Source organism: Nyctibius grandis, chromosome 3, assembly GCF_013368605.1.
Source record: "Nyctibius grandis isolate bNycGra1 chromosome 3, bNycGra1.pri, whole genome shotgun sequence".
NCBI classification, from domain to species: Eukaryota; Metazoa; Chordata; class Aves; order Nyctibiiformes; family Nyctibiidae; genus Nyctibius; species Nyctibius grandis.
Window position 1 is genome coordinate 98805341 of NC_090660.1, and position 21175 is coordinate 98826515.

General features: G+C 43.1%; 2 protein-coding genes across 4 annotated transcripts in view; one reads left to right on the forward strand and one right to left on the reverse strand.

The window, feature by feature from the left end:
* Positions 1–1239, reverse strand: part of PTDSS1 (phosphatidylserine synthase 1) — a 35052-nt gene extending 33813 nt beyond the window's left edge. For both annotated transcript variants that reach the window (XM_068395950.1, XM_068395949.1), the window contains exon 1: positions 897–1239. In XM_068395950.1, coding sequence (XP_068252051.1) covers positions 897–1075 — 179 coding nt within the window. In that variant the 5' untranslated portion in view covers positions 1076–1239. The remainder of the gene's footprint in view (positions 1–896) is intronic.
* On the forward strand, positions 1213–20454 carry MTERF3 (mitochondrial transcription termination factor 3). Of its 2 annotated transcripts, none has more exons than XM_068395953.1 (8): positions 1213–1363; positions 2014–2365; positions 5300–5452; positions 6476–6665; positions 11483–11630; positions 12897–12968; positions 17779–17940; positions 20198–20454. In XM_068395953.1, the coding sequence occupies exons 2-8, from the start codon at positions 2035–2037 to the stop codon at positions 20390–20392; spliced, it is 1251 nt and encodes a 416-aa protein (XP_068252054.1). In that variant the 5' UTR covers positions 1213–1363; positions 2014–2034; the 3' UTR covers positions 20393–20454. The 2 variants fall into 2 exon arrangements, with proteins under 2 accessions (XP_068252054.1, XP_068252053.1); XM_068395952.1 differs by lacking the exon at positions 1213–1363 and adding an exon at positions 1439–1491.
* The last annotated feature ends 721 nt before the right edge of the window (positions 20455–21175 follow it).

A 21175-nucleotide genomic window follows, 5' to 3' on the forward strand; every position in this document is an offset into this window, starting at 1 on the left:
AGGGATAAATAATCATGTTCTGTCAAATGTAGAGTTTAACCAACAAGGCCATTGAAACCTGTGATTGTGTACCTACAATGTCACAAAAGTGGGAATGAGCCCAAAACACGATGCAGAGCTCAGCCAAAACCTCTCAGGAATCACTGTTTGCCCAGAGACTGCACAATTTAGTAGGAGGCAATAAAAAGTATGCACAACTTAGAAAAATACTGCAAGACTGAACTGCTATAACCCTTTGTTTACAAATAAGGCTCCTGAAAATAACAGTTTCCATTCTTAGCTTTAGTTCTATGAATGACGGCATAGTGAAGTCCACAGAGCTGTTCCTGTGGTGAGGAAAGGATGTGGCTAAGCATATCAGTACTGGGGCCTAAGCCAACGTGGGAATGGCCCAAGACAAGGTGTGTTGTATAAAAACGATGACACAAACCAGCCACTCCTGTCCACTGAACACTTGAGTGATGTCATTGCTGGGCTTCTTGATAGTCTAATAAAAGACATTTTTGGCAACCGCTTGAACCACACGCTCATTTTGGTAAAGACTTTAAGAAAGAGCTATAAAACGATCAACAAGTTCCCAAGGAAATACAGCAGAGGAGCACAACCGCCCTCGGAAAGAAGGCCCCCCGAGCAGAGTGCTCCCCAGCTCGCCAGCGATGCCGACGCCTGCCTGCACAGCACGCAGCACGTCACGGCCCGGTGGCAAGTCTCCCGTTAACCCGCCTCCAGCGGGAGACACCGCCCGCCGGAGCCGCGCTGCCCGTCCTCGCCCCTGGGGGACCGGCACCGGCCCCCTCCCCATCCCCCGCCCCGGGGCCGGGTACCAGCGGCCGCGGCGCTGCCGGCACCCAGGGGCGGTGCGGGGGATCCCCGCGGCGGTGCCGGGGGCCGCGCACCTGGTGAAGGCGAAGGCCATGAGGCTGAGGATGGTGAAGCTGAGGAGGGTGATGGTGTGCGGCCGGTAGAAGAACTCCAGAGTGATGTCCTCCACCTGCTGCTCGTTGATCATGCGGAAGTGCAGGCGGTAGTTCACGTCGTCCTTGCTCAGGGTCCGGCTCCCCACGCACGACGCCATCTCGCCCCCTTCCCCTCGCCTCAGCGCAGCTCTGGTTCTCCCGGGGCGGGGCGGGGCGGGGCGGGGCGGCCCGAAGCGAAGCGAAGCGAACCGGCCCGGCCCGGCCGCCCGCGCCGCCTCTCGCTGAGGCGACGCCGCTAAGGGAGAAGCGCCGCGCCCGCCTCGCCGAGGGGCGGAGCTCCCCCTGCCGCTCCCGCGGCGCCCCGCGCCCACGCGGTGAGGGAGGAAGGAACGAACGACTCGAGGCGGGGGGGGAGGCGGAGCCACACCGCCCCCTTCCAGCAAGAGGTAAGAAGGATTTTTTTCCGCCTGCCCCCCCTCTCCCTTCTCCCGAGTGGTCTCGCCCGAGTTGGGGGCGGGGGGGGGGGGAATACGCACGTGGGCTGGGCCGCGCGCAGGAGCGGCGTGAGGGGCAGGTGAGGGGTTGGTGGGTCCCGAGGGCCCCCGGGGCTGCCTGCCGGGATCGGGGCTGCCCGCCGGGGCGGCCACTCTCGCCCTCCCGCGGGCCGGGCTCGCTGCGTACGGAGCAGCACGCCCTCACGCAAGCGGGACGCAGAGGCCGCCCGGCCTAGGGCGGCCTGCAAGGGGCGGCGAGCGCGGCCCGCTTCCCCCCGCCCTGTGGCGGGGTGTGAGGTGACGGCTTTTCGGGGAGGGTCCCGTCCCTCGGGGAGGGCTCAGGTCCCGGCTTGAGCTTCCCCTGTGCTCCCAAGGGAACGGCTGTCGTACCGCGCAGCGGGCTGTGGCGTTCAGAGCCGGCCTCTCTCCTCAGCTGTGCCTCCTCCGTTTGTCACGCGGTTAAAGCCTGGAAGCAGCTGCCTAACGCTTTGTAGCAAGTAATTCCTGCTTTAATGCTCAAGGAGTTAACGCTCACGCTCCCGGCCCTGCGGGCGGGGTGAGGCAGCGCCCGGGTTATTCCTCGGCCCTTCTTCTCCCGGCAGGATGCTGCGCTGAGCTGGAAGATGGCCTTGTGGGCCCGGCAGGTCTCCCGCTGGTGCTGCCTGCTGCAGGCGGCCCGCGCTGCCGAGCTTCCTCGGGGGCTGAGGGGCCGCAGCAGCACCGCGCAGGCACGTCGTGGGTTCGCCCCTCTGGCTCTGCCGCCCTCTAGAAATGAAGTTCTTCCGTGGAGATTGCAGGCCTACAGGCACGTACCTGTAGGAAGCTATTCTCCACGTGACAGTGCCAAGGATGGATCCTTTTCATCTCCCGAATGTAACTTGCCTTCACTGGTAAAACAGGAACAAGCAAAAGCAGAAACATTACCTGACCTGAGTGCAAAAACACTGTATGAAGGTAAGAGGCCTTAGGGATACTATTTCTCCCAAATCTCCATGCTTTCAGTATTACCCTTGGTTCTCCTTTTTTGGCCTGTTTATCTAAAATATTTATTTGAAGTTCCTGACTTTCGCTTGTTTTTAGCCCAATAGCTGATACAGAATTCCTGTGGTCACTCTAGCATATAAAGAATACATTTAAGCGGAGATAAAAGATACAATGTTTTGGGTAGAAATGTTGGTCTGGAGCTACTGTCTGAAGGGCTTTTCTTTTCTCAACTACCTGCAGCAGCTGAGCCTTTCCCTCATAATTGTGCTGATACAAAATGGAGGGTTTTGTTTGTTGGGTTTTGGTGGGTTTTTTTTTAGCAGGGCGGGGGAGGCCATCCCTGAAGCAGCTCGCACAACACATCTGTTCAAATGAGCAGGGATGAACAGGAGTCAGCAGAGTGTGAAGCTTACTTAAGCACTGCCCTGATGAGAAATGCTGGTCCAACTGTCTCCTGACAAAATGCGATAGATACAAGGTTGCCTTGGTGTTGTTGCCCTGAGAAATTGCCTCATTTTTCTCTGCTTTTATATCTGAGGATAAAAAAAATACCACCCTCTGAAAATAATTTTAGTATGCTGAGGAAACTTGCTCTGGATTACTAAGCAGTCTTGTATGTTCAGATTCAGCTTTGAGCTCAGCCAACTTGGATCCTACAGAGCTTATTTTTGGGGTGGCTCAGAGCTGCAACTGAGATCTGTGTTTGTACAGCTGGTTCTGGAAACAGTGCTGCACCAGAACTAACAGGTCAGCCAGCTCGTATGTGTCTGCACCTGCGGTGCAGTTTATTTATGTGCCAGATTTTTATCTGCCAGCAGAGTTACTGTTGTGTATGTGTGTGGAGCTTTTTGCCTAGTTGGCAGTGTGTATAACGGAATAAACATAGTTGCTAACTTTTTGATGGTTTATTTGGTGGTGTTTTTTTTTTTCAGTAACTTGAGTTGTGTTATATCCACCTGATAGGAGGTTTAAAGAACTTAGAGTGGCAAAAAAAAGGGCATCTGCACTACCTAAATGGACCTTGGTGTACATTGGTTCGGTCCTCAGCAAGTTGAAAGGAAATATTTGATATCCATATAGAATCCTAGAGAGTTCTTATTACTGTTTAAGGTGTAAATGTTGCTAAAAATGTTTTACTATGCTTTTGTTTCTGGGGCTTTGAGAAAAAGAAGTGGCAAGACCTTCAACAGCTATTGAGCTAGTCTATGCAACTCTTCCTGGAACATTAGGATCATTGTACTTATTTTGGAACTTGTCTTGGTAGTTCTGGTGTGGCTTTGTTTTCTTGACATGGAAGAGTGCTACCCCTAGGAAGTCACTCTGCAAAGGTATAGGACACAGAAAATCCCCATCTCCAAGAGTTTATAATTAGGGCTATTGATCGGTAATCAGTTTGATAATTGAGGTGGATGCTAGCAGTCAGCCTGCAAAACAGTAATCTTGATATAGCTGCTGTGAGCTCCTGTCAATGGAAAAATAGATCAGTTTAGAGAAATATTTTTTAAAAAGACACTGAGCTTTGTGACTTGGAACACTTAAGTGGAAACAAGCATGGTGATGTTCACTTGGAAACCTTAATGTGTAGGAAATGGAGCTTGATTTCTTTAGCTGTTAGAGGTGGTGTCAGTCAGCAGCCATTCTGTAATGGATAAGACATGATATCTTGGTTGGAGTTGGCTGTAAAATACCTTGAAAGTTAAAACAACTGCAGTTCAGGCATCAGATTCAGAAGAGGCACAAAGTAGCAGGCTTGTCAGGTTATGAAAAATTATCTTTGTAGTAGCCTTTGATCTGGATGTGATCAGGCATGAATGCATTTGTGAAGACATGAAAGAAGATTCTTTTTCAAGAAGGTGATGCGATTTGTTGCTTGCAGTGATCAAGGCAGCAGACTGAAGGCAGGCTTGCTGGGTGCTATGCTTAGATTTGGCCACATGAGTAAGAGCTGATGGGCAGTGACAAGGAGATGGAACCGAGACAAAAACTGGGAGTACAGTCTATGTTTTCAAATAATAATAGATTGGCTGTTCATCTCGTGCACAGTGTTCTTGAAGTGGTTTTGAAGAGATCTGTATGGCATTTGGTGGGAGCAGCTTTGTCTTTCACAAAATGCATTTGGGTCTTCTGTATTTGTGACATCTCTTTTTCTCTCTCATATTATCTATCCTCCCTCTCTTTTTCCTTTTCTCTCTGTTCTCAGTGCCTTTAGAAACCTAAGACATTTATGACCGTACTGCTTTCCCTGTATTAATAAATTGTTCTTAATTCCATACCAGTTATTTGGTGTCATTTCACCTTAATTTACTCCAAGGGATTCACGAACTAATTGCAACCAGGTTGTAACAGCATCTGCACTGCCCTGGTGAGGCCACACCTGGAGTACAGTGTCCAGTTCTGGGCCCCCCAGTTAAAGACAAGCAACTACTGAAGAGAGTTTAGTGGAGGGGTACAAAGATGATCAGAGGACTGGAGCATCTCTCTTATGAGGAGAGGCTGAGGGAGCTGGGTCTGTTTAGTCTGGAGAAGAGAAGACTGAGGGGGCAACTTATCAATACTTACAAATACCTTAGGGGCGGGTGTCAAGGGTATGGGGCCAGACTCTTCTCAGTGGTGCCCAGCGACAGGACAAGGGGCAACGGGCGCAAACTGAAACACGGGAAGTTCCATCTGACTATGAGGAAAAACTTCTTTAGTTTGAGGGTGTCAGAGCACTGGAACAGGCTGCCCAAGGAGGTTGTGGAGTCTCGTTCTCTGGAAGTATTCAAAACCTGCCTGGATGTGACTCTGTGCAACATGCTCTAGGGGAACCTGCTTTGGCAGGGGGTTGGACTAGATGATCTTTCGAGGTCCCTTCCAGCCCTAACCGTTCTGTGATTCTGTGTGATTCTGTGATTTGTTTCTTAGACTGGGATGACATCCCACCTTCATCTGCTTTGGAGGAGATTTCTGAGGAAGAAGCTGTGCAGATCATTGCAGAACCACTTCTTCCCCTTCAGTCTTCCACGCTCAGAGATTATGTTGATCACTCGGAAACCCTGGCAAAACTTGTCCACCTAGGTATGTGTGATTTTGTTTATGTGGTTTGCCTGTATCTGGAGCTTTGGAGATTCTATGATATGTGTTTTGATCTTACTGGTCGCCTCGTAAACTTGAAAACAGGAACAGTGACCACTGGCTAAGGGCAGTAGAACATTATCCAGGGTAAACAGAAAAAGAGAGGGGACTGCATGACCCACTAGCGATGCCGTGTTAGTTGAAGACAAGACTGGCTAGCTTTAGGCCCTTAGTACTGTGGATGCTAGAAGGAGGCATCTCCCACAGCTTCCGGAGGTGGAGAGCACTTTGTGTAACCTGACTGGTCTCTCTCCTTTTGAGCTGGTTAAGGATGCTTTAATTTGCTGCAAAAGAAATTGCAGCGCTCTGTCCTTGGAAGGAAAGAAGGAGAGCGGTTGCCGTGCAGAACCTTAGAAGTGGGGCACAGTAAACTGGAGAGGCAAGGAGGAAGGAATGGAAAAGAACTTTAGTTCTCATCAAAAAGCACGTGGGACTGTGCAAGGATAGCTGAGTTCAAGGTTGCTGGCTGCCTTCTTGTTTCCCAAAAGTGCAAGAAACACTAGAAGGAGGTTGCAGAAATAAATATTTGAGCGGGGGAGATCTGTCCCTGTGCAGTAACAAATTGCTATGTGTGAGCCAGTATCCAAAGGCACTTCACTGCCAGATTGTCCCCTTCCCTTGTATAATGGAGTTGGGAATTCCTTGCACACATAATTCTGTGCAACAAGAGTAGGTCTCTGCATGTGGCATGTGCTAGTGTACTTGATTTCTTACATGCAGGATTCACTGCAAATGTCTTCCTTCAAAAAATAAACTTAGAAAAAGTGTCTAAAATGACTGCTTGTTTTATCTGGAATCTTTCCACAATATGCAAGGTGTTGTGAACTTGCCATGTTGTGCATTTGAAGTATGCTAAATCAGTGCAAAAAAAAGTAGTCCTATAAATTTCAACATGTCTTCCTGAAACGTTTATAGGAAGTAGGGTCTGTGCTTAATTAAAACAATATCTAATTTTCTTTGTTGTAGGAGTTGACTTATCCCAAGTGGAGAAACGTCAAAAGGCAGGTCAACTCTTACTGACTTTGGACTTTGAAAAAGATATAAGAAAAATACTTCTGTTTCTTAAGGATGTCGGTGTAGAAGACAATCAGCTGGGACCATTCCTGACCAAAAATCCATACATCCTTGCTGAAGATCTGGAAGCTTTAGAAACCAGGTAACCCTTTCAAATGCAGCAGGGTGTTAAGGCTTGAATATCTAGTTTCCCAATTGGCTTAACCTTGTCTGAACCTGTGTTGCTGCTGTTTCCTTTCTCACTTGATGCCTGGCTCCATGTTCCTGTGTCTTCCCATCAGTCAGCATTAACATGTGGTGGTATCATAAGTTGAGTCAACACCCTGATCCACCTGAGAACTGGCTGTTAACAAATTTTACTGCTCATCCCTGTCTCTCTGCCACAGAGGCAGCAGCTTGCCATCCTAGGCCACTTGCTTTACCTCTGTCAGCTTAGATTCCAAAATATCGGTCCCTGAGGCTTTACCTAAAATTGTAGTCATGCTTGCATGTTCAGTCATGCTTTGAAACTGCTCTTCTAGAGGATATGGCTACCCATACCTTGTGAATTCTGCAGTTCAAGAAGCAGACCAGATCTCTTCTGTGTTTACTTCTAATAGCAACAGACGGTTTTGGTGACTGTTTTTTTTTTACTGCTGTCCAGCTCAAACTGAGCACAAGACTAACATGAACTAATTTTTGTGTGTGTTCACACTTGTATGGCCCTAGACTTTTTTCCTCAGTGTCACCTAGCTTGTCAATGCACAAGAGTAAATACTGGTCTCTTTAGAAGATTTCATATCTTAGACCAAAGCTTTAGTTAGCTGCCTTGTGGAGTTTGGGTGGGTTTTTTAAGCTTATTTGTGTGTGTGCCAAAAACACCAAAGGTGGAATTCTTTTTTTTTTTTCTTTTTTTTTGAGAAAAGTCATTATGTTTATGGGTCTTTCTTCTGAGACTGTAGGGGAAACAAGCTGTTTTCTCCATTTACTGCCAAACTTTTGTTTTCTATATCACCCTCTCCTACTCCTCTCTGCTCTTTTTAATGTCTTAAATCTAGATGCTGTATACTGCAGACTGTACTTCATGTAGTCTAGCTTATTAGAGAACACTAACCTCAGAAAATGCTGCATTCTGAAAATAAGGGCTACTTGAATGAAAGTAAGCACTGAAGAAATAAGATAACTATATACACATATTCCTCTTTCTGCAGCAGCATGACTTGGAGAGTGGTGGGATTTGTGTCAGTTGACTGAAGTCTGCCGATTTCAGTAATTCGAGTGTGGTCTGAATCGAACTGTGTAATTGTATTTCTTACTCTCCTCCAACAGTGGGACTTCCTCTTTAATGGTAGTTGTTACTTCATTAACAATTCTTTGTCTGGCCAGCTTTAGAGATATAATGGGATAATACTGGTATTTAAAGTAGCTTTAAAAACCTGTAGCTGAGTTAAAGGGATAAAGGTGGTCAAAACAAGAATATTGAGGAGCTCTGGCAGGTCTGCCTGCCATGGTCTAATATGTTACTGATAGCAGCTGTCCATTCTCCCTGTGTTGGAAATCAACCGTCATACTATTTTGTCACACATGTGTGCACCTTTGCTGCTTGAGTGCAGATTTTGGCTGTTTCTTCAGGGGGCTTAAGCTAGGATGCTGAACTTCATCCTGCAGTGACTGAGATACCTGTGCTGATGCTGGTCAAGTTGAGGTCTTATGGTTGTAACTGTTATCTGTATCTATTCACAGAAGCCTGTCCTTACTGTTTTTGTGTTGTTAACTTTGGAGAACTAGTTCTAGAGCTTTAAAGAGGAGGTTTGTGTTTGTGGCAGAAAGCCAACTTCTAAAGAAAAATTTTCCTAAAGTTAAGTAACTGGAATTAAAATATTCAAGATCTTTGAAATAATCTATTGTAATGATATAAATAATATTTTTTTTTTAAAAAAAAGTTATTCTTAATTCTTCATTTGTCTGAAATAACTGAATGTAGATTTTGAGCCGCTCTCACTTTTTGAAAAGGTGCTTTGCCCTAGGAATGATGTGGTGGTTCGTAACTGCGTTCCACTCTTCCTTCTTGATGGTTTATGGATAAAAGCATCTTCTCTCTATTCCTTTTCTTTAGTATTTCCTTCCAGATTTTTGCAGGTGGGATCCTGTTAAGACATGAGAGACTCAAAGTACCAGCACCAGACTATGGGGTTGTACTTTTTTTTTTTTTTTTGACTTATCTGTGTCTTGCAGTCATAGACATCCTAGCTCTCTTTACTCAGCTGTATTTGTTTGGTGTGTACCTGTAAGAAGTTTGATTCTGAAATGGAATTACTTTATTCTTCTGATTCATACTTCCATTAGATATGTTGATTATAGAAAAAAAAATGCAGGAAAAGGGACTTTTAGTCTTAAAATTACTCCAGACAGGCTTGCATTAATTCAGCAGTTCTTTTACAGAACAACTCCTGTGTATGTGTGCACTTTGTAATGAACTCAAAATGTCTTGGTCTTTAAAAACTCAAGAAAAGAAAGTCTTGCTGCTTGGCTCTTGCACGTAGTAGCTGTCCAAGACAGGAATCTGAAAGTACGGCTTTTTGGAAACGGGCACATTAGTAGACTCATGTCTAACATAGACCTGACTTTTCTTTTTTCTCCTCTGTTCTTCCATACTCCTGTTCAGTAAGTGGCCTTTCAGAAACAATATCCAAAAAGAACCTGTGTCATTTTTCAGCAGTAGTTTTGAGTCTAGATGTCAAAGTTGCTTATACTCTTCTGAAGAGAGTATTTTTTTTCTGATAAACATTCTAACTCTCCTGTGAAGTCAGATTTGCTGTTCAGTGACTGTCCTGTGCCACTGCGTGGTTGGTGAAGTAAGGGCTGAACAGGGTAATCCAATTCCTTCATTTTCTGCAGCTTAATTTTGCAGTAAGTTTATCTCTGGCATTGGTGAATGCTTTCCTGCAAGCTTTAAAGTGTTCTGCAGAAGGTGTGTGGCAGGCTGTGAAGTGAATGTGTCTCAGATAGCTGTCTTTTGAAAGCTGAGTATCACCTTTGCATAAACACTTCGGTGCAGATGGACATGGTATTGGTTACCTCACTCTGGAATGTTTTATTGCTATGGATTCCATGTTGCCAGGAAACAAAACACAAATTTCAATAGATTTGGCACTTGACTTCAGATAAACACTGTAAAAGTCAAAACATTCCATAATTCATAACAATTCTGACAGTTGCAAATCAGTGTCTGTACTGCAGCTGCACCAGATGCTTTGTTTTACGGTGTTGTTAATGATGACTTAAAACTGTTAACGTGCTACTTAGAACTGCTGACCCCTGTAGCAGAACGTGGGCTAATCTTGGTGCCAGCACTCACAAAGTTATCTCAAACCTTGGTCAGGTTGGAAGATGGTGCTTCTTTAATATACAAGTTTCTAGAGTCAGTTTATTAGAATCTTGCCATCCCTCTTTCAAGCTTCTTTCCTTTCCAGGATGCGAAGAAATGCTTCAGGTATGAATCTTAATGACTTATTAACAGAAAACAAGTAGAGGGGAGTCAGGACAACCAAAAGGTTTTATTTTTAATCTGCTCTTTTAGCTATGTTTCTAGGATGCTTGGCAGTTGTGCCCTTGAAAAGCTGAATGGAAGAATTATAGTGTAGCCAAGCGGCAGCATTTAAAACATAATGGGATGATTTTTGAAGGGCCAGTTGTTTATTGTTGTGTTCTGCATTTCTCCCCCTCCAAACCACTCCTTATCTCTGAGGTTCCTGCAGGCAGTTCCATCACCATTATCTGGGGCCTAGGCTGCTACCTTCTGTGTTGGTGTGCCTGCTCAGCTAGGAATTGGTCCTCTAGAGCTTGTTCTTAGATCTTCTGTCTAGAGGTTTTTGGCTTGTGATGACTTCATTTTTGAGGGCTTGTGGAAAGAGGGGGAGGTTGTAGTGACTGGAAGGTATTTTTATTTTTTTTCTCTCCACAAGACACAATTTAACACACAGCCCATCTTTTGCTGAATATCTGTTTCTGCAGAATACTCTGCAATCTATTTAGTATCTTAATTGCTGCCAGATAAATGCAGTTCTTTAATGCTCGAAGTTCATCTGACAGCAAATACTTCTGTATATGCTTATCTATAACCAAAGGGAATCTCCTCAAATTGTAGTTCATTTTTTTTGTAAACGGTGTGTACATGGGTTAATCATGTCTCTATTTTGCGTGCTATATTTCCCCCTCCATTCCTTTTTATGGGAGCTATGGTAATAATCTACTGCAAGTAGTATGTGAAATAGGATTTTACTTTCACTGAATTCAACAAAGTTTGGAAAAAATTTTGAGTTGGAAAGAAAGCAAGCAAGCTCTGTTAAACATAAAAACTTTAGTCAGCTCCTTGTCCTGACAACTGAGTGTTTTGTAACTAAGTCCTTGGACCAGTGACTGAAAGTAGGGACCTATTGTAACAAAAGTAACTTCAGCTGATTTAGAAATGTCTTTTTGGACGTCTCTACAGATAGCATTGTTGTATGGTATTTCTACTTCAGTGCTATTGGCAAAACAGGGATGTATGAGGTGTACTACTCTTTTCTTTCAGCAGTAGAAATGGAATTCATTAAAATAGCAAAAGGCTGTATATATCTTCTTGTCCATACCCCATGATGATCTATTAATGTGTTTGCAATCTAGGAGACAGGCTGGTAGTTAAACGTAAGTTAACATAAGTTATCTGCTTAAGTACAGCTGGAAGGAATTAAAATCTGTCTTCAGTATTGACATTCTGCTCTGAGGTTTATTTTACTTCTAATTAATTGGAAGGGATGGTATTTTGCTTTTATGATAACTGCAGATTTCCCCCTAATTATTTTTGGCAGGGTTGCATGTTAATGCTAGAACATCTGTCCATTTATAAGATACCACTGAGGAATTTAAGCAAGTACTGAATAACTGGAGGCAATAAAATTTTCATCACTGGATTTTATTTTGTTTTTGTTCTCTTTGTAGAGTGGCTTACCTAAAATCAAAAAAATTTGGTAAGGCAGAAATTGCTCAGATGGTCTCAAGAGCTCCGTATTTGCTGTTGTTTTCAGTGGAAAGACTGGATAACAGACTGGGTTTCTTCAAAAACGAACTTGGCCTCAGTGTAAAAAAGGTAAAGACTATACACTGAAGACTTCAGGTACTTTGTCAGTGACAACTGTAAGGCCTTGCAACATGAATACTTCAAGTGTTTGGAGGTTATCCACAAGCATTAGTGACATTACCGATGGTAACACAGAGCGTTACAGGAAGATAACATGATTTAACTGTCTATAGAAGTAATATGGACATCTAACATTCAAAGGTCTTGAAGTACAGTTCTTGAAAGTGATCTGCTGCAGGTTATTGTCAAACAAGCATGTGTGTGTCCAGTTTTATTATCTGAAGTGGGTCAGAGGACTGAATCCATTGCTGAAACAGCAAGCACCTTTTTTAGCTCCTAGAAAACTAATTGGCTCTCTTCATCTCTTCAAGGTACTGTAGCATACTTAACTCATGGGTGAAAAATAGTCTAATCTGTGAATATCTTATCAAACTAAATGCCAAATCATATGCTCAGCTCACCAAGAGTAACCCCTGGGTTCGCTCCTGAGAGTGCTTGCCACATTACGTGCTTAGCAGGTATTTAGCACCGTGCTTCGGGATCTTCACGAGGAGGTAGTAGCTGGAGTTTCCTGGAATAAGCGGGCAGTGTTAGTTTTTTCCTGCAGTAGCTGGAGATTGCAATAAATGTCAAGTTCCAAGTGGAATCTGGTGTTCTTCTGTTGGCTTCTATTTGCTGAACAGTCATAGCTGTCACAGTGCCTGTTCCTGGCCTTTCCATGCTTGAGGGCAAGAGATCTCTCTGGAAAAGGGTTTAGTCACTGCCTTGTACTCATGGCGGATTAGAAGTAATCATATGGTTTAGTAATTTCTTGTATTGCCGTAATTCTGTGGTCTAACCAAATCCTGAGGTAGACAAATACCACTGCAGTTGAAAAACCCTTTTATAGCCTCTATCAGGTAGGGTTTTGTTTATTTTTTTTTTTAAAAAGGTGGGAAGAAACAACTTGACCACTGAGAGAGATTGGGCACTTGAGCATGCTTTCTACTTTTGGGGTATGCTTTTACTCCCTCTTCCTGTCTGTTTTACAACAGCTATGCTATTTTTTGTTTTCCAAATGAATGTATTTGAGTAACTTTTTGCATCTTAATATATTGCTGCCTCATGCAAACTCATCTTTGAGGTAGAGATAAAATGAAATGCAAGTGAAAGTGCACCTCTCTTCCAACTGGAAAAAAAAAAGTTTATAGGAGTTCTCTCTCTTTCTTTAACAGATGGATTCATAAACAAGCTTTCAGTAATAATCTTGCCTTTGTGTGTTTTCCCTAACTGTAGACAAAGGATCTGGTAATTCGTCTTCCAAGGCTACTGACTGGCAAATTAGAGCCTGTAAAAGAAAACCTTCAGGTGAGCTTATTAGTGGATATTAAAAGTGTATTGTGTATCCACACAGTTTAAGAGCTGACAGAAGATAAAATTCCTGGAGGAGAATCCTGCACAGAAAGAATTTAATGAAATAATTTTAGTGAAGATATAAAGTAACTGAGGATTTTATTAAACAATTTCTTTTCCTCTATAGCTTGCAAGCTTACAGCATGAGTGGAGCAGTATCATATTCTGTCTTCTGCTCTTATGTAGGTTAGAAACTTCATCTGGGTCCCTTCCTGCCTGTCCTGGTTTGGCCTAAACCAGGCCGATTTTCCTTTCAGTGATTTTTACTTTCAGCTAAGTCTCCTCTAAGTAACTGCACTTTCTGAAACTAACTGCATGTTTTGCAGACAGTGTCTGCTTCCAGGACTGATAACGCTCGAAGTTTGTAGTTATCGCTGAGGCACCGGTAGGGATGTTGTGCAGTAAGGCTCTTGCTGTACTTAGTCTTAGAGAAACCAAGGTCACTGCTGAATTCCTCACTGCTTACGAGTGAAGAGCCGAAGGGGGGTCGCAGCTGCAGGGGGGAGCAGACAGGGCAGGTGACCCAAAATTGACCAACGAGGGTATTCCATCCCATACACGTCATTCTCGGTATAAAGCGGGGGGATCACAAGGGTCTCGTTCTCTTTCTGCTATGGCCGGTGTCCAAGGAGGACTCCGTCTGTTTTCCTGCTGCCCCCGATCCCGATCCCTGCATTCCTGAATTCAGCTCTCGACCGTCGCTAGGCCCAGCCTGGGCCTTCCCGGAGCCTGCCCTGCAGTGCCGGTGGTGACGTGGCTGACTTCAGGGGAGCTCGATCTTGGTTTTGTATATATATTTGTATATATTTGATTATTTCTATTATTATTATTATACTCTTTTCCATTATTATAGTTTATTAAAACTGTTTTAACTTTCCAACCCGGAAGTCTCTCTCCATTTTCCCTTTCCCTTTGGAGGGAGGGGCGGGGATAACAGAGAGCATCTGCCACAGGTTTAATAGCTGGCCCAGCTTTAAACCGTGACACTGCCAAAAGTTGCTATCTGATGACACAAATTGTTATCCGTTTCTTTATGAGTGAAAAATAGGGCCTGCTTGTTACCTTTTTTTCCCCCTTAATTATTATGTTTTTTTGCTAACTTGGATTGTCCATGAGGATTTAGGAGCAAGAAATGTGCATTTGATTATTTTCCTCTTGGCAGGTAGCTAGTCTGCCAAAATGTGCATTTGACACCTATTGTCTGATAGCAGATGGTCGTTATTAACAACTGTTGGGTAAATAACTTCAAACCCACAGGGACTCCTTTCCCCTTTGAAAGTGTAACTATGTATTGGTTTAATTATTGTGCTATAAAGCCATCTAGGCCAAACAGCATGATGTAGTGTAACAATTTGAGAAATCCCATTATCCTATAATGCATAACTATGAATTAAAATATATAATTTTCAGACAGACTCACTGCTCTGAAACTATTAAACACTGGGAATCTTGCAATCTGAAATGTGTGTGTGGTAAGGGAGGAGACTGGAAAGTAGCAGACTGTTCCAATTAATAGTGCTTTCTTTTTAATGAACATTGTTTCCACAGGCTAGGGATTCAGTATATTGTAATGAATGTGTTTTTAAGATCCTCAGTTCTGTGCTACTATCTCATCTATCTACCAAAAAGCGTATAGTGTAGCATCCTTACTTTTAACGTGTTCTAGAGAGAGAGGAAGGATTTTTAGGTCCTCACTATTAGAATCTACTGATATTTAGAAGCTCCAGCCTTTCAGGAGGTTGTATGTCTCAGATTCAGAATCTGGGTTCAAAACTGTATGTCCAAAGCTAGTGGTGGGTAGGCAGTACTCAGAAAGTGAAATCATAGAATGGTTTGGGTTGGAAGGGACCTTAAAGATCATCTAGTTCCAACCCCCCTGCCATGGGCAGGGACACCTTTCCTCTAGACCAGGTTATACCAGCAGTTCAGAAGTGATCTGGTGGTATTCCTCATTCTCAGAGGGCTGTTATTTAGAAACAACTGCTGCAACTGTTGTCAAAAGATGCCAATCATGGACTAGATGAGCTGAAGGATGGCTTATTCCATCCTCCGAAGGTTTCATCAAGCACAATTAGAGATTCACTGATAGGGTAAAACTGGAAAGCTTGCATTACCACTGCCTGTTATGGGAATCATACAGAGCATGTTGCATATTGCTGGGGCTTACACAGTAAGGATATTAGCATATGTGGTCTAGAGAGTTACTGAATGTTAAATATGTTTGCTATCAAAGTGAGTGCAGTTAAAGCAACTTACACTTGAGCTCACCGTTCACGTCAAGAGAGAACTGTTCCATTTCACAGACTAGGAAAGACAAGCCCAAGATTCTTGCCACAGTTACCTCTACAGTGGGGCCAGCTGTACGTCGCCACTGATTTAACATCAGGTCTTACTCTTGGTTGTGTATCTTAATGCAGTAAGCTACCCCTGCCAACTCAGATCCATGGAAGATACCACTAAAGTGCAAACATATCTCTTCGTGCTTGAATGCTGTCTCAGTTGATTAGTATTTCCTGTGATACAGAAATATTTATAAAGTAGATGAGGAAGAATCAGGAGTTGAAAGACCTGATTATAGTCACCTCCAGAAACAATTCCCTGTAAGGATCTGGAAGTCCTAAGGTAGCTTCAAAACCCAGATTCTAAGCCCTTCCCTTTGTATTTGCCAGGCAGTTTTGGAAAAGAGCTGCAGTCTTGGCACATCTAACTGGGAAAACAAAAGCACCACCTTTTTGCCAACTGAAGAAGTACCTGAGTTGGATTTGAAAGTCTGGTTATGTCGACTGGCAAGCACACCCACTTCATGACTGAAAACAAGCTGCTTGTAAATGTCACTGGAGGATAGAAGAAATGGCTGAGTTACCAGACACTCTTGTATGCTGAATTCCTTTCTCAACAACTCAATGAACTGCTTGCCATTCTGCACTGTGGAAGGAGTGCTCATGATTTTATTGAAAAAATGTGTTTTGTTTTCCTTTTGGGAAACCAAAATTGAAGTCAAGGCAGTCTCTGAAAAAGACATCTTACTTCAGACATTAACCGACTGTTAAATAAATTGAATACACTGCATATTCTACACATCTCTTTCAGGTTCAACAGACTTCAGTTGAAGACTGAAATTATACTCCCTAATATAAAAATATAACTTGGATACATTAGCAAAAGAAATAACACATTAACAAAAGTAGTCACAAGCTATTTGATTGCTGTGTTTTACAGAGCTCAACAGCTCCACAACTAGAATCACAGAATCAATCAGGTTGGAAGAGACCTCGGGGATCATCGAGTCCAACCATTGCCCTGACACCACCGTGTCAACTAGACCATGGCACTAAGTGCCATGTCCAGTCTTTTCTTAAACATGTCCAGAGATGGTAACTCCACCACCTCCCTGGGCAGCCCGTTCCCATGTCTAATGACCCTTTCTGAAAAGAAATTCTTCCTAATGTCCAACCTGAACCTCCCCTGGCGAAGCTTGAGGCTGTGTCCTCTTGTCCTATTGCTAGTTGCCTGGGAGAAGAGGCCGACTCCCACTTCACTACAACCTCCCTTCAGGTAGTTGTAGACTGCAATAAGGTCCCCTCTGAGCCTCCTCTTTTCCAGGCTAAACAACCCCAGCTCCCTCAGCCGTTCCTCATAGGTCAGACCCTCCAGACCCTTCACCAGCTTGGTCACCCTCCTCTGGACTCGCTCCAACACCTCAACATCTTTCTTGAAGTGCGGGGCCCAGAACTGGACACAGTACTCAAGGTGTGGCCTCACCAGTGCCGAGTTCAGAGGGACGATCACTTCCCTAGACCGGCTGGCTACACTATTCCTAATAGAGGCCAGGCCATTGGCCTTCTTGGCCACCTGGGCACACTGCTGGCTCATGTTTAGCCGGCTGTCGATCAGCACCCCCAGGTCTCTTTCCGCCAGGCCGCTTTCTAACCACTCTTCCCCCAGCCTGTAGCGCTGCATGGGGTTGTTGTGGCCCAAGTGTAAGACCCGGCACTTGTTCTTGTTGAACCTCATGCCGTTGGTCTCGGCCCATCTATCTAACCTGTCCAGATCCCTCTGTAGGGCCTTCCTACCCTCCAGCAGATCAACACTCCCACCCAGCTTGGTGTCATCTGCAAATTTACTGAGGGTGTCATCTGCAAATTTGCTGAGGGTGCACTCAATCCCTACGTCTAGATCATCTCTAAAGATATTGAACAGCACCAGCCCCAGAACTGAGCCCTGGGGAACACCGCTAGTGACCGGCCGCCAGTTGGACTTTGCCCCATTCACCAGCACTCTCTGGGCTCGGCCATCCAGCCAGTTTTTAACCCATCGAAGAGTCCACCCATCCAAGCCCTGGGCAGCCAGTTTGTCTAGGAGGATGCTGTGGGAAAAAGTCAGAAAGTCAGTCTCTTTTGACAGCTTGGTATTGAAACTGATAAAGGATTCTTAGGGGAGAATTTTTATGCTTGTAACTGCCACACATACTGAGACACAACTTTTTGTTCATATCTCAGACAAGCTGAAAAACACATAGCATTCACGGAAGTCATCTTTACTTCAGGGATACTCTATAAACAAATTACCCTTTAATCCAGAACAATAAATAATTTGAACTGTCTGACTTGAGAAGAACTGTAGTGGTAGATATTATAGTGGGTTGCTTTCTTGTTGCTGTGTGACAAAGGGTAGAAGAATTTTGCATTAGTTTATTTCAGTGGCATGTTGAAATAAGCTATTTGCTGTAGCTGACTTTTGAAGATAAAATTGTGCTCTTTTTCAGGTTTGTCAGATTGAACTTGGTTTTCAACGTAATGAAATTCAACAGATTGTGTTTAAAACCCCCAAGATTTTAACTGCAAGTAAGAAGAGACTCAAACAGACATTTGACTACTTACACAACATAATGGGTATTCCCCACCACATGCTTACTCGCTTTCCTCAGGTGAGCTGTTAATCTGGGAATAAATTGCAGGTGCTTTTTGCATAGGTGCTTCACTAGTTTGGTGCTGAAGGTGGAGCCTCACTGTATGCAGGACACGCGTGAGTTCTTCAACTTGTCTGTGGCTTTTACTCTAATTGGGATAACTTTTATTAGCAATTCAGCAACCATTGAGGATTCCAGTGTGGCACATATGACACCACCACCCCTAGTCTTGTGAATTTTCAAGTTTTCAACAGAAGTAGTCATGCTCATCTCTCCTGGATTCATGCCTGCTTAGGGATTCCTTGTCCTGAAGTCTTACCTAGCTAAGAGACACAAGGGAAGACAGATCATGCAGAAGATCTGTTCATTAGATAACATATATATATATATAAACATTTCTTTCAAATTTGTCTAGTTAAAAAATAAATTTTATACATTCTAGGATCTGAAAATATAGTTTAAAGGTAAGAGAAGGTCTGTCCATTAGGCAATTGGATTCTCATTGATCTTCCTATTGCTGCAGCAATAGCTACAAAATCACAGGAGGGAAAATAGATTAGTTTCTTGATGACTATTTGTTTTTTTCTATCTCCTCATTACTGTTATTTCCTCAGAAATTAAAAGTTGAAAGCATTAGTCACTTCATCCAATGCTGACATGCGGTTACACTACCTTCTTACAAGGAAAAAAAGAAAGCACAAATTACAACTTCTTAACTGAAATGGTTTTCTTCCTAAAGCATGTCTAGTAGGGAATCTAACTGGCTAAAAAGCCAAAATTATATGGGGAAATAAAACTACTCCCCAGGATTTTGATTACTTGTCTTGCTATTTAATATATCTCTACTTAACAGGAATGCTTGCCATAACTACAATCCGTGTGTCACTTTTGCTGTCCTTGACCTGTAAGTGACCACAAGTCTTGCTTACTTCCTTCTCAGTTGTCTTATTGTTGGCTTCATGGTGGTTCACCTCATTATTTCTCTTCCCTTTGGAAGGCTAAGTGGCGAGTTTCCTCTATTCCTTGTTCTTGGTGCAGTCACCCTCTCTCTTCCCCGTTCTTCCCTTCCATCCTAAAAACATGCGAGTTCAAGGATATTGCTAGTGCAGCTCAGTCTGTATGTGGTCTGGCCATTAACTTGTACATTCACAAATGCATGCTTGTCTCCATCTGTTCTTGCTTCTATCCTGAATGACAGTAATGCTAAAAATAAGAGGCATTCAGGATTTTTTTTGTCAAATCATCTCTGATGTTACAGCTGCTGTTGTAACCATCGTTCCTGTCAGCCAGTTCCATAAATGGTGGTTACGGTTTTTTCCTCTGTCTTCTGACTCCCCTTTAAAATTCAAGGAAGGCAGAGGAGAAACAGTAGTTTTGCTTTCTGTCCTAGTTCAAATTAGTTTGCATTCTCATTAAGTCCTTCCTTCAGTGGTCTCTCCTTTTTAGTAAAAACTCTGCTCGCTTTCGTTGCTTGAGCATTCATGTTTTCACCATCATCTTCTCTAAAGCACCTTCTCTCTCTTCAGCTGTACTGCTCAGAAATGCAGTTAGATCTCTGCTTTTAAGACTTCTTAACTGTGCATCTCTTGTCTTCCCCACCTCTCTCTCTTTTTAGATGTCTTCCACTGATTTCTTTCATGTTTCCCTTACCATTGTTCTCACCTTTGACTGTCTACAATGCTTTTTGTGACGAATATCTTCGAAGGTCGGCATTGCTGTGCAGCAGAAGACAAGTGGTTGTTTTGAACCACTGCACTGTGCCTTCTGGCTGTGTTATGACACCCACCTTTTTCGTTGCCACTGTGCAATTCAGGATTATGCCATGTGATCACCAGTTCATTTCTTCCTTATAACAATGCTCATCTGAATCTGACTGTATAAATAAACACTTCTGATAGTATAGGTAAAATGCTTAGGTATTCTTGCTCCCAGTTTCTGAATGTCTCCTCTCCACTTTCTCTGCTGTAATTACACAAAAGTAACATAGTTATCATATATAAACATATAAACTCTCATGTGTAAGAGAGTTGTATTACTCCCTGATTTCCCTTGTGTATGCACCTCAGTATATTGTATTGAAACATTTACTTATAATTTAGATAATTTATATATAAATATAACCTATCTGGTGTTTGACATAAATGAGGAGAAAAGATGGAAATTATTTGCTTTCTTCTTAGATCTTCAGTTTGTCTAAAAATTGTTCTTATTTTAGATTCATCAGAGTCCGAAATTTAGAGAACCTAAAAGATTCTTCCCTTTCTTTCTTTCTTAGGTTTTCAACTCGAAGCTATTAAGAATCAGAGAGAGACATATGTTTCTTACATTCTTGGGAAGAGCCCAGTATGACCCAACACAACCCAGCTACATCTCACTGGACCAGCTAGTATCCTTGCCCGATGAGGTGTTTTGTACAGAGATTGCCAAAGCTTCTATACAGGACTTTGAAAAATTCTTAAAAACACTTTGATTAGTAACACATGTAAAAAGGAATAGAACAAAGTTATGAAATAAACATATTTTATAAAACTACTCCCCTTTATGGTCTCTTAACTACTTAATTACTGGTTTAAGAAGCTGTTGCTTATGAAACGTTTGGAGGATGTAATGGCTCACAGTAATATTCTTTATGGTGACTTAAAAATCTGTTTCAGAAGGATTAAGTGAATATATGTTGTTTACTACTGATGCAATCCTTGTAATTAATTGCTAACTTAATTGAGAGTGAATGATGCAGCACACTAACAGAAAAGTAAATTAAAGTGGATTCTTTTTTTTTTTTTCCTTTCAATAATTTTAGAGTTTGGGGAGATGGAAAAACTGGCTAGTGACTTACTCCCTGTCTCACCCTCTTGTCTCCTCCCCTCACCCTCCCTCCCAAAAATTAGAACAACAAGCTAATGTGGTAGTGAAGAGGTTACATGATTATCTGCTTTTATCTTAATAGTATTCTTTTCCTTGTATGGTAGAAAGAAGTAACACTGTTACATACTTGAAGCCCCTCATACAAAAGGTCATTTTTCAACAGGTTAGAAAAGTGTTTCTTTGTGAAGCTGGCTGCTGCAGTTAATATCCTAAAAGATGTGCAGTGAAACTTGGTTTGACGTATAAAAGAAAATCAGCAAACTGAATCTAGGCAAATTACAAAAAGAAAGTTAGCTCCTCCTAGACTTCAGGGACATGTAGTTTTATTTTAAGTCACTTTTCTCTTCCTCTTGTTGAGGAGGGGAAGCAGTTTTTCCCTACTCCAATG